Source organism: Aptenodytes patagonicus, chromosome 13, assembly GCF_965638725.1.
Source record: "Aptenodytes patagonicus chromosome 13, bAptPat1.pri.cur, whole genome shotgun sequence".
NCBI classification, from domain to species: Eukaryota; Metazoa; Chordata; class Aves; order Sphenisciformes; family Spheniscidae; genus Aptenodytes; species Aptenodytes patagonicus.
Window position 1 is genome coordinate 3,537,194 of NC_134961.1, and position 11,688 is coordinate 3,548,881.

Sequence of the window (11,688 nt, forward strand, 5' to 3'; positions counted from 1 at the left end):
CTGAGCACTGCTCTCTGTTCCTTGGTGAGTGGAAGCATTCACATTCTCAGAGCCTGGGACATGAAGGATGCAGGCCCCTGAGCCCACCTTGAAATCCTTGGAAGCTATGGATGGTGAACATCTTTCAGATGTTCATTGCTTGAGTAGCTGATCTTCTGGTGTCATGACTAAATCAAGGACTAAGGAAGGACCTCACTCCACTGGTGTGACATTTACTGGGCTGAGAGGCCTTCATCAGACCCAGAGACTGCTTTCAGCAGCCTGTGTGATCACGGCTTTGCATGAGCAAAGGACTTAACTTGGAAACTGAGCAACTTCACCAATCCAGAAAATAGCAGTAATTCTCCTCCAGGTGCCCTTAATGTCTCATGGGTACAATGGACACCTTTGGATACCCTGCCAGGTACAAAAGACCAAGGTTGATCCTAGGACAGTAGGTGATTTCTGGAGCCTGGACAGGATTGCTGCTGGTGAAGGGGCCTTCACTGGGACACCTCAGAGACCTTGTCTAGCTTGCCCTAGGGTCACTCTTGCCCAGCACCTCCAGCGATGAGTGCCTCGTTAGTAGCCAAATACTAGATTTGATGAGAAAATGTAGTTTGTTATCATGAGTGGATTGTTACCAGCCTCAGAGAGAGGGACTGTATAGTCTAGCGTGGTCTCCTCCATCACATCCTTTACGCAAGACCTTTAAAGAGACCTGTGCCTTTGAAGGTTTTCTTTCATGGCTCATGAGTTTTCTCTTTGATTGAGTCCCTTCTGTAAATGGGACTCAAAGCCATTGCTGACAATATTCCTCCTCCCTGTCCCCAGCCAACAAGACCTCACCAACCTCTGGAGAGGGCAGCCGCTCTGGCGGGGTCATCCACGTGTACGGTGATGACAACAGTGACAAATCTGCCAGCAGTTTCATTCCCTACTGCTCCATGGCTCAGGCACAGCTCTGTTTCCACGGCCACCGTGATGCTGTCAAGTTCTTCGTCTCTGTGCCTGGTAAGGATGAGCACAGCCCTTCCTTGTGGGGGTCTTGTCCCGCCGTCCATTCTGCGGGAGGAGCTTGAGCTGACCTGCAGCAGATGGCTGTCCCTGCCATTTCTAGTGCTTGCAGATCACTTTGGCTCAGACATCAGTAGTTTAAACTGCAGTGACTTACAGATTTCACCAGCAGAAGGAATTGGCCTGCCCAATTGTGTGTGTGTGTGTGTTAAATGCGTGGGGGCTGAGCAGAGGCACTGACAGCACCCTCTGTCCTCTCCCAGGCAATGTCCTAGCAACCCTGAATGGGAGTGTGTTGGACAGCCCTTCGGAGAATCCCAGCACAGCGGCCACAGAGACCGAGGGGCAGAAGCTGAAGAACGTCCTGGTGCTGAGTGGAGGAGAAGGGTACATCGATTTCCGGATCGGTGAGTGCCTGTGGTGGGAGGCGTCTGGAACGGGAAGGGGCGCAGGGCCGTGGCTGTGGAGAGAGGGATCACTGCTGTGGGCAGTGAAATCTGAAGAGCAGTGCTCTCTGTTTCTCCTGCCTCTGGCTGTGAGGGCAGATAGCAAGCATTTTCCTTGCACAGCACAAGGCTGCCAAACCCTGCCCCTGCCTGTGCCTGCAGTGCCACGCAGTCTGCGTTAATGGCTCTGGAAAGAATAAAACCATCTGTGCCACTGGCTCCAAACATTGCTGCCCTGCTGTGGTCAGCTGTGCTGCTCGAGGGCGCTCTGTGTTGTAAACATTGGCTTCCCCTAAAGGAAGGGGGTGGTTTTCCCTACTGCTGGAGGTGGTTTGTTCCTTCCGTACAGTCCTGCTTCAGAAAAGCATCATGTTGCTATAGATGTTCTCCAGGCATAAAGGAAGGTCTCAGCTCATGCTGTCTGTTGTCAGACTGCCGAGACTGTAACAGGGATATTAGCCTCTTTGGAAGTATTCCAGAGCAGTGCAATTTGGGATTTTCTTTCTTGCCTTTTTTACTCTCTGTTTTCTCTGTTCAGGGGATGGAGAAGATGATGAGACAGAGGAGAATGCAGGAGATGCCACCCAGGTGAAGCCAGTACTTTCCAAGGCTGAAAGGAGCCACATTATTGTGTGGCAGGTATCATACATCCCTGAGTGAGAATTTCTCCTTTCCCACCAATGTAAGTGTCCCTCCTCCCACCTGAATGCCAAGATGTACATACAGAACGCCTGCATTATACCTACTGCTGGAAACCGACCCCAGACAACTGCAACGGCTCCTGCCTCGGACTGTGACCCCCTTCTAACCTCTGAACTTGCAGCTTTCATCTTGGGCCTGTGCGCTTTCTGCGTGGTTGGATTATTGTTCTGCTCTTGGAGCTGGCATCTACAAGGAGAGAAATGGCAGTGCATCGATGAAGTGAAGCTTGGAGCTAGAACTGTGCAAAGCCTTTGCCCAGCGCTCGGGAGCTGGCAGCTGGATGGGTGGTGGCTCAGGTTCTCCAGCAGGTTGCCTCACTCCCACCTGCATGAGAAGAAGTACGTCCCCCTGGCGTCCCCTGCAAAAGTGGTGATGGTGAATCACAACTTCTGCAGCACCCTAGCAGAAATCCTTTCTAGTTCACCAGTGGACTCTCCACCTTATCCACCCATAAGCACAGAATAATGTCCCACGGACTGAGAGCAGCCAGGTCCAAGGAACCCTCGATAGAAAGGAGTGTCAGGGTTTGGGCAGCACTTCTGCTGTTTGGCTGGAGAAGGCAGCAGTGCCATTACTGTGAGGAACACATCCTCCACGCTTGCAGATGGAAAGTCCCCCTCCTCTGCTGCTGCTCTTATCTCAGCAGTCGTGTGCTGGGTGACTGTGTGTGTCCGGGGAGGATTGTCTGGTAGCCTCAGATGGGAGACAGGTGTTTGATTGTGGAGGCCACAGGGCCTTTTGAAACTGTGGTAGCAAAGGGGTACTGGAACCTTGCTTTTTTAAGAGCAGAAAAGGCAGCAATACTTTTAACTCCCCCTTCCAAAAATGCCAGGCAGAAAAGAACTCTTGAGTTCATTCATTCTGAAAGGTTCAGGAGAAAGCTATCTCTGCATAGCATTTGTTGACTTTTAAAACACAAGCGAGGGCAGATGATGTTGGTCTGCTGTGAATTCTGCATTAACACATTGAGATTACCTTGACTCATAAGGCTGTGTCCCCATCCTGGGAGCTGCTGGAGGAGATGGCTGTTTTCCTTCACACTGTGGCTGTTGGTTAGGAAAGACTGTGTAGGTGCAGTCAAGGTATAGAAAGGCTGTGTCTCACCTGAGGTCACACAGAAAAAGGAATTGAGGCCAGATCTCCTGACCTCTTTTACCTAACATTGCAAGCACTGACTTTGTTACTAAGTAGTTTGAAAAGCTGGAAATTTCTGACTCCTGAAAAGAATTGACAACCCCCGAGAAAAATTCTGATGGCCCTCCTTCTGTCAGCAGTGCTGGGGGATTGCAAACGTGCATCCTCCTTACAAGAGAAGCAGCAAAAAATGGGGCCAGGGAGAGCGGTTTTGAGCTCCAGATGCAGAACATGGCAGCTCCAGATGTAGAGGCAATGTTTTGTTCTCCCTTTCTGACAGCGGAAACAGTCCTGTCTCCACAAGGACAAGTTCTGTTTCCTTTGGACACTCCCTCCTGGATGTGCAGGACTAGAGCGAGTAGCAGTTGTTAGTGATGAATTTGGAAGCTCCTGGTGGTCATGTTGTTTCTTCCCTGAGCTGTGCAGCACGCCAGGGTTCACAGGGATGTCCTTGTGCCAGTGTGGCAGTATGGGGACAACTGGGGAAAGCCTCCATCTCCTGGGAAGCTCCCAGCTGTGTCCTGTGCTTGTTGCCACAGACCAGGCTGCCCCCAAGGCTTGTGGTCTAAAGCTACTCATGTTCTGCAGGGATGCAGCATTCCCAGGGGAAGCTCTAACATGTGGCATCTGTCCTGATGCAGCAGCACTGAAATGATTTTTGGATCCACAGTTCAGAAAGAGCTGGGGCAAGAGGACATCTCTGGAGAACAGAAGCCTCAGCCACCAAAGTACGGAGCCACAGTGGTGCCCACGCTGCCTGTGAGCAGTGCTGGTGACACGTGCACCCACACCACTCTTCACCGAGGTAGGAAACCAGCTGGATGGTGTCCTCCAGCCCTCGGCACACCAGGCTCTGTGGCTGGCATTTGGCTAAGGGATGCTTGGAGCCGCCACCTGCATGCAGGGGGACAAACTTCATAATTTGGGCTAATTGAAGGAAAAAAAAGGCAGCCTAGTAGGCCTGGTTCCTTAGCTCTATCGACTCTTCCATGGGAAAATACAGAATTGCAATGTTCTTACCTCTTATTGTTTGTTCTCTATCTGGTTTTAGCAGTTGAAGTGACAGTACTCGGTCTCCTGTCACCCACCAGGCCCTGGCAACGTAAGGAAACCGGTCTTGGGCCTCTAACCGACAGGTTCCTTTCCAGCTCAGTGCACGTTTTCCTCCAAGAGAAGCACATGTCTAAGAGGGACAGCTACAGCTAAGTAGAACCAGCTCCTGTGGGCGTTTGGTGGCTGCTGGGCAGCAAGGTGAGAACTGACTGGCTTCAACACACTTCCCTGTCATATCTCCACTGTGATGTATGTAAAGTATCTTGTATGTTACAAAAGGATTTTAAAAAGTGTCTTAAGGCCTGTAAACTCCGCTATTTGTTCTGAAGATGGCATTCTGTAAAGAGACTGCTGTATGAATACGTTCCCTTGCTTTGTCCCCTATGCTATCAAACAACAAACCATATCTGTTCTGTATGTAATAAATGTGTTAACATCAGCAAGTGCCGGGCGTTTTGTTCCTATAAAGGGACTGGGATTTCTGCTCAGTCTTTAATAACGGCAAGACACTTAAAAGAGTGGGAATGGCAGCTCAGGTGTTCACCGTTGACCAATTTAGTGGCAAGAAATGAGATGTGGATTGCTCACCAGGTCAGAACAGAAGGGGCTGGTCTTGCAAGCCACAGTGCAATGTGTAGCTTCTCCCAGCGTCAGAAATAAAAGGTGGAAAAGACAACCATTCAGCTGCTGGCTAGCTGCAGCTGTCCTCCTGGTGTCCCCTTCAGGTGAGCTGCCAGGGTTAACACATCAGGCTCGGGTTTCAACACTCAATTTACCAGTGTCTCCTGCCAATACAGGGTGGTATTTCACAAAGTCCCATAGGAATCGGTGACATTCAGCGCAGCAGGAAGCGAGTTCCTCTTAGTCCCAGCAGTACTTAGACATGTTCATATTTATTTTGTAGAACTGCATTAATCCAAGGGCTGTACATAGCAATAATAGACAAGGGAGCTGCCTCCTTACGTCAGGAGCGGCTTCTGCCCTGAGCAGCACCATGACTAACACCTGCACTGCGGTCCTGTGCAGGCCAGGGTGAAGTACAGGAGGCAATGCCTCCTGGGTTACTAGAAGCACCTTGACAATGAGGTTTGGAAACAGGCCTGGGACCTGTCCCGCACCCCTGGGGCTGCACCTTTTGATGCAGCCAGGAGCAGTTTGAGCGACGCATGGGGTGAAGTTCAGCCATGTCTGGCACCCATCTGGGTGGCTGAGAAAGGGGCTCACTACCATCATCCTTCAGACAACCACCCCACGCTGTTAAAAAATCCAGGAGGTTAATGCACAGGTTTGAGAGTCCCGGCAGAGCTCACGGTATGTTCCAGGCATTGAATCCCACACCATGGCAAATGGGGGCTTTGCAGCTTTCCAGAAGGGACCTTCACAATCAGACAAGGCTGCCCCAGGGCTCTGTGTGAAGACACCCTCCCCCAAGCGTTAAGACCCTGAGGTCACCAGCAGGCCATGATTGTCCTGATCAGCCTCACCTGGGCCCCGACTGGTACATGGACCCTTTCCATGGCCCAGGGGTCTCATCTAAGCACTGGCTGGGGCCTTCAGTCTTTGCCTGAGCTGTGCTGTAGCTGTGCCTATCCTATCTTCAGCTGCTCCTAGATGGACCCCTTGGACTTGGGAGGGTTTGGACTAGCTGATCTTCAAAGGTCCCTCCCAACCCAAGCCATTTTATCACTCTATGCCTTACGGTGTATTATCTCCCTCTGCTTTTGCTCCTGGCTGGGCTCCCTGGGTGGACCCTGGTCGTGGGTCATTTCTTGCCTTGTCTGGGGCAGTTGGTGGACCCTGTTACCAGCACTTGGCTCTGCCCACTGTAGCCAGACTCCATGGGCCTGTGCCCCATCAGGGAGGGCACTGCCTGTGCTGGGGTTGTGTTCAGCTCCTGGCTGTGCAGGACAGAGGACTAGATTGTTCTACTCATCCCATCTAACTCACATCTACACCTCCTTTCCCACCTGGGTTGGTGTGCTGGTTCGGTAGCACCTCAATCATGTTAAGGACAATAAGGCACTAGCTCAGCCCAGCACCTGGCAGCAGAGGCTATGGAAACCAGAGAAGCTGTTTTCCATCAGCTGCAGCTGCAGCGGCAAGTCTCACAGCCTCAAACTGTTTGTGCCTTTAGCGACACTCTGGATCCTCCTTCCCCTGGATTCTCCCGTTGCTTCTGCATCCAGTGAACCAGCCCTGGCCTGTGCCCTGCAGCACACCTGCCACAACAGAGGGACAAGAGCCGAGCTCTTCCCAGCCTTCACGCCTTGTCACAGGACCAGCTTTTAACTCATGAGAAAAACCTTCCCTCTTGTCCCGTAGGAGCCTCTGGTGAGGAACCCCATGGGAAGTCCAGGTAGCCAACGTCGATGTGTTTTCTCCTGCCTGATGACAGCCTTTTTCCTGGTGGCTGAGGCCACGTGTTCCCCAGTCCTATCCAGGCCTGCCATGCACACTGGGCAGGGCAGAGCGTCCAGTTTTTGCTTTCCCTCAGTAAATCCCTTCAGGCTACTTGCGATTTCAGGATGCTGCAGCAAACGGAACAGCACCTCTTGACTGCCTACTACAGCAGACAAAAGAACTAAATAGCTGTTTCTGCAGGGAGCTGATCTGCAGGGTTACAGACCAGAACAGCTCTTGTTCCCCCTCCACCCCCACCCAGACTAGACCCTCCACAGCTCCTGACACAGCAGCAGAACCCACAGCCACCACAAGAGAAAATGAAATGCTAACAACTGCACTAAGGAGTTGCATTTTTGTAATGTTCACCACAATGCGCTGCACTGGAACAGGTGGTAATTTGTGATTGGCTTCAAATAGTAAGAGCCAATCCTGTATACTTTGCATCACCGGCATTAAAATGATTTCTCCTATGTCCTGACAGCCATCTCTGGGAATGAGAGATGGATAGCTTTGGATAAGCTTAGGATCCAAAGTCAAGTTGTGTTCCTCCCGTGTTGTTCATTGCCACCACCTGTAAGTAACCCAGACGATTCTGCAGTGGTTAAGAGGAATCCAGTGCTGTGCCTGTATTTGGTAAGCTAATGACTCTGCATTTGGACCTCATGATGATCTCCATGCACTGAAAAAAATACCAAGTTTTCTTAGAACTGTGCTGCAGAAATAAGAAAACATTTATTTTCGTTAGCAGATACATTTGTACGCAGGTCTGTGAAATAACGTGATATTCTCAGTCATTTTTCTGTGATTTATGTAGGACCCAGATTATCTGAAAAATGTTCTTAAAAACCTAATTTTCAGGCTGTAGAGGAAATTGTGCCCCAAAGAATTGTAGCTGGATGACAGGAGCTATGCGTTCAGAGACTATACAGGGAACCAAAAAGGTTCTTCTGCTGACTGAGACCAAAGTTATGGAAAAAAAAATCTGAACGTATCTGCCTCTTTCCCTTCAGATGAGGTGACTGTGCAGGGCTGGGGAGAAAGCTAGGAAACCGGGATACACCATACCACAGTGGACAAGGGGGTCTTCTGTAAGATGACGTGCTTCTAACACACAGCGAGAGCACGTGGGAAGCTCAGGACATAGAACAAGTCTTTATACTGGTGTCCCTCTAGCTTTTTTCTTTCCACCCTGACGGGGAGAGGCCATGACCTTCTCCAGATCAATCATTGGCTCCTCTGTGATTGGTTTTCCCTCCTTCTGCCACTGCGCAAGGATCATGGCTCGGAGCAGAGGCGGGTATGGAAGGTACCGAATGGTCTCCTCTGGCACTGGGGTGAATTTCTTGAAGGCTTCCTCCTCATGCTTGGGCACCATACGCCAGTCATGGTACATGACTTTGTCGATCTCTCTCACTTCTTCTTTGGTTTTGCCTGAGAAAAGGTGATGAACACCAGTGGACAATGCTATTGACAACAAACTCCCTCCGGGAAATGCAGCAAGTGTCGACTCTCTGGTATCAAAGATGCTACAACAAGCAATAGTAAAGGAAGTTTTCAAAGGATCGGACAGTATCTTCCCTGCTACACTATGGGATCCCACTTCCATCCTTGGAAATCAAAACAGAAACAGGCTGAAAGGACTACAGGCAAGTCGTTCCAATTCTCTTAATTTAAAATGTCACTTCATCTCTCTCTGGTTCGGTTTCCACGGCTAAGGAACGAGAATAGTTTCTCTCTACACTGACGAAAGTTCCCTGGGAAATTTAACTTTAAAAATACCCAACAACTTTAAAACCTTTGAATGGGAAATGTTTCAGGAACTCTAGTAAGTGACAATCATATGCCTAATATAAAGCAGCTTTAAAAAGGGAAATTCACTCTCTCAACTCCAAGCGTTAATTTAAAATCCCAGTCATGTAAGTTTACTTGCCATCACTCCTGTTTTACTGATCATTTTAGCTGGAATACCCTCATGTGTTCATTCTGTGTCTTGCTTTCCAAGTCTCAAAACAGCCTGTCGCCTCATCTAATCCCCCGCTGGCACGCTGTCTTTCCCCACCGTCAGCCTACACTGGCTCTCCCACAACGTTCCTTAGAAACGCATTCTGTGAGGGCTAGATCCCAGCATTTGAAACCAGGACACGGAGAGCTGCTTTTCTCATTAGCGGATCTCCTGCGAGGAGCAGGGAGTTGGACTCGATGATCCTCATGGGTCCCTTCCAACTCGAGATCTTCTATCATCTGAGAAAAAGGAATTTCCCAAGGAGGAAGGCTGCGGTTTTCCTGCAGCTCTCCCACCCTCCCGTTATTCTCCCGTCCTGCCTACAGACGCTCTCTCCAAACCTCGTATGTAGGAAGACAAGCCCCTTTTACCTCTGAAGGTCAGGTAGCCCCAAGCCCTTCCGTGATCCATGTTCTGCAAAGAGAACAAGAACCTGTTGAGGGCAGCAAGCGGTGAGGCGGCGGGGAGCGGGTCTGGGGTCCGGCGCCCCCGCAGCCCCTCAGGGAGCCGGGCGGGGGCGGCGGTTACCTCGGCCGTGTAGTCCGCCTTCACCTTGGTGATGACCCAGTAGCAGGGCTCGTCGTGCGCCCACAGCCAGGACTTGCGGGTGACGGTGCGGCCCACGCCGAACTGCGGTAGGCGGCAGAGCAGCGCGAAGAGCCGGTTCTCGCTCCGCGCGTCCTCCCAGGCCCGCACCGGCAGCCGCTTCTGCGTCAGGGGCCGCCGCATGGTCTCGTAGTCCAGGGCGAAGCGCTGCGACTCCCGCGGCCGGTTCTTCAGCGCCCGGTACTCGCGGATCTTCTTGGCCATGGCGGCGATGGGCCGGTGCAGCTTCTTGCGGGCCATGGCGCCGGCCGACCGCGCCGAGCGCTCCCGCCGGGACCCCGCCGCCGCTTCCCGCGCCGCCCGGAAGCCGCCCCGCCCCGCCCGGCGCCGGGGCGGAACGCTCGTGCCGCGGCGGAACGCTCGTGCCGCGGCCCCGCCGCCCGGGGGGCCCTCGCCCCGCCGCGGCCGCCCAGCCGCCCCTCGGCCGGGCTCCGACCGATCGGCAGCGCGGTCGCTCTCGCAACAGCTCCGGCGGGCAGCAGCCCGAGGCGCGGCCCGGCGCGGACGCGGGGGGCCTGCCCGCTCCCGCCGGCGGAACCCGTCCGGCGGTGCCGGCGGGCCTCTCGCCGTTGGCTGTGGGCGTGAGCCGCGGCTGAGGCAGGCGGGCGTTCGGAAGGCAGAGCTGAGCAACGCCCCGACGTCCTCGTGTGCTGGGCGGTCTCTTCGGATCGGCGCGATTCGGTTGTCGAGATGGATCTCGGTAACGGAAAGCCGGGGATAGAGAAATCTATTCGAACAGACTCGCTTATTTCAGGCCCTGGAGAAGGAACTTTCAAAGCCAGGGAGTAAGTCACCCGGGTAGGTTTTAGGAAGATTAAAGCCACGTTGAAGGTCTGCCCGAGGTTAGAGTCGGAAGCTGGGCCGAGGGCAGAAGCCGGGTCTCGTAGCTCTGTTCCCCGGGACGGGACAAACTCCCCCTTGCGCGAAGCGCTCCAGCCGCAGAGCGCCAACGCAGGACGGCCGCGCGGGCAGGAACCGCTGCCTGCGGCATAGGCTTACGGGGCGGGAAGCTGCGTAGGTCTGCCCGTATCAGCCCCTGGATTTTGGCTATGGACTGATAAATTAAACCTGTCAGGAGAAAGGGTTTTCTTCTTTTTAAACCCGTATCTTATATTGAAGGAAACACATCCATTCCAGTACTGCTGGAGTCCTTTACTGAAGACATTCAGGCATACAGAGACTGGTTTTTGTCAGCAGCCGAGATCAACGCGTGGAGGAAAAGGGGGGGGCAGGGGGTGTGCGCTACACAACAAAACAACACCCATCTTAAAGGCTGTTAATGCTCTTAAAATAGGACATTTTCTCCTGATGTGGTGCATCTCTCTTGAAAAAGGACAGGGGAGTTGTAACAAGGATGACACACCCGATGAAGTTGACAAACACCGATTTAGAGTAAGATACTCAACCTCAATCCAAATTTGGGAGAAAAAGCAGAGCGATTAAAGCACTTATGACAGGGTGCAGAGTGGGTAGCTCGTATCCAGGGCTATGCAGCACAGGTATCAAGTTCGTGCCCTTTCATGCACCCACGCTCAGGTTTCTGAGGGGGCACAGAGCAGAAGAGGACACAAGAACGCTCCAAAAATTGTGAAACTGGCTTAGTCAGACGCACAGAAAGGAAGGGCAACACCAAACACAGCAAGCTGTCAGGAAAAACTGGTGCAGCTCCACAACAGTCGGCTGGCGACAGCATCTCCTGGCTGCTACTGCAGGAGAGCAGGCGCAAACCATGTTCTAAAACCTACCACCTCCTAATTTGGCCTAACGGGGGGTGGCCGGGAGATAGAAGTGCAGGTCACTGATGTCTTCTGGCATCCGGACACCCCGAAGAGTCGGCCTCCTGACAGCGAGCTGTCTGGGTAGCAACAGCGCCCTTCCTTCGCCTTCTTAAGGGGGAATCTCCTATTGAAGGAAACCCCTTTACTCGGGGGACGCTGTAGAGACCTTTGCCGCAGACGCTCAAGGAACAAGCGCCCTTCGCTACAGACGGAAGCCCCCGGCACAAACACAGGCATCGCCGGGAGCGGCGGCGGCCCCCACCGGAGCGGCCTGGCAGAGCAGCAGCGACCCACTGGCCGCCCCGACCACTTACCCCGACGTGCTCAGCACAACGTTCTCCTGCTTGACGGCTCCTCCCGGGCCGCTGGCGGGCAGGGCGAACCGGTGAGAGGCCGCCCCGGGCCTGCCCCTGCCCCGCGCGAGCCCGACGTCATCACGATACCGCGCGCCCAATCGACGCCGCAGCCGCAGTCACGCCTCGGGGGAGAGGCCGGTGACAGCCCGCCCGCCCACGTGACGGGGGCTGCCCAATCCCCGCTGCCGCTGCCTCCCCCCCCCCTCCCCCCC

The 11,688-nt window shown here is 53.3% G+C and overlaps 2 protein-coding genes and 1 long non-coding RNA gene across 31 annotated transcripts in view; 1 reads left to right on the forward strand and 2 right to left on the reverse strand.

The window, feature by feature from the left end:
* Window positions 1-4,770, forward strand: part of MAPK8IP3 (mitogen-activated protein kinase 8 interacting protein 3) — a 78,252-nt gene extending 73,482 nt beyond the window's left edge. For all 29 annotated transcript variants that reach the window (XM_076351460.1, XM_076351471.1, XM_076351462.1 and 26 more), the window contains 3 exons: window positions 814-993; window positions 1,260-1,403; window positions 1,981-4,770. In XM_076351460.1, the coding sequence (XP_076207575.1) occupies window positions 814-993; window positions 1,260-1,403; window positions 1,981-2,102 (446 nt within the window). In that variant the 3' untranslated portion in view covers window positions 2,103-4,770. The remainder of the gene's footprint in view (window positions 1-813; window positions 994-1,259; window positions 1,404-1,980) is intronic.
* A 2,672-nt stretch (window positions 4,771-7,442) lies between these two features.
* MRPS34 (mitochondrial ribosomal protein S34) lies at window positions 7,443-9,616 on the reverse strand. Its single transcript, XM_076351053.1, has 3 exons — window positions 9,265-9,616; window positions 9,108-9,150; window positions 7,443-8,165 (listed from the first exon to the last, which is right to left on the reverse strand). Exons 1-3 carry the CDS (start codon window positions 9,580-9,582, stop codon window positions 7,888-7,890), a joined length of 639 nt encoding a protein of 212 aa, XP_076207168.1. The 5' UTR covers window positions 9,583-9,616; the 3' UTR covers window positions 7,443-7,887.
* An 863-nt stretch (window positions 9,617-10,479) lies between these two features.
* Window positions 10,480-11,531, reverse strand: LOC143166432 (uncharacterized). Its single transcript, XR_012996398.1, has 2 exons — window positions 11,435-11,531; window positions 10,480-11,244 (listed from the first exon to the last, which is right to left on the reverse strand). It is a non-coding gene; the product is annotated as an uncharacterized LOC143166432 (long non-coding RNA).
* Window positions 11,532-11,688: the final 157 nt, after the last annotated feature.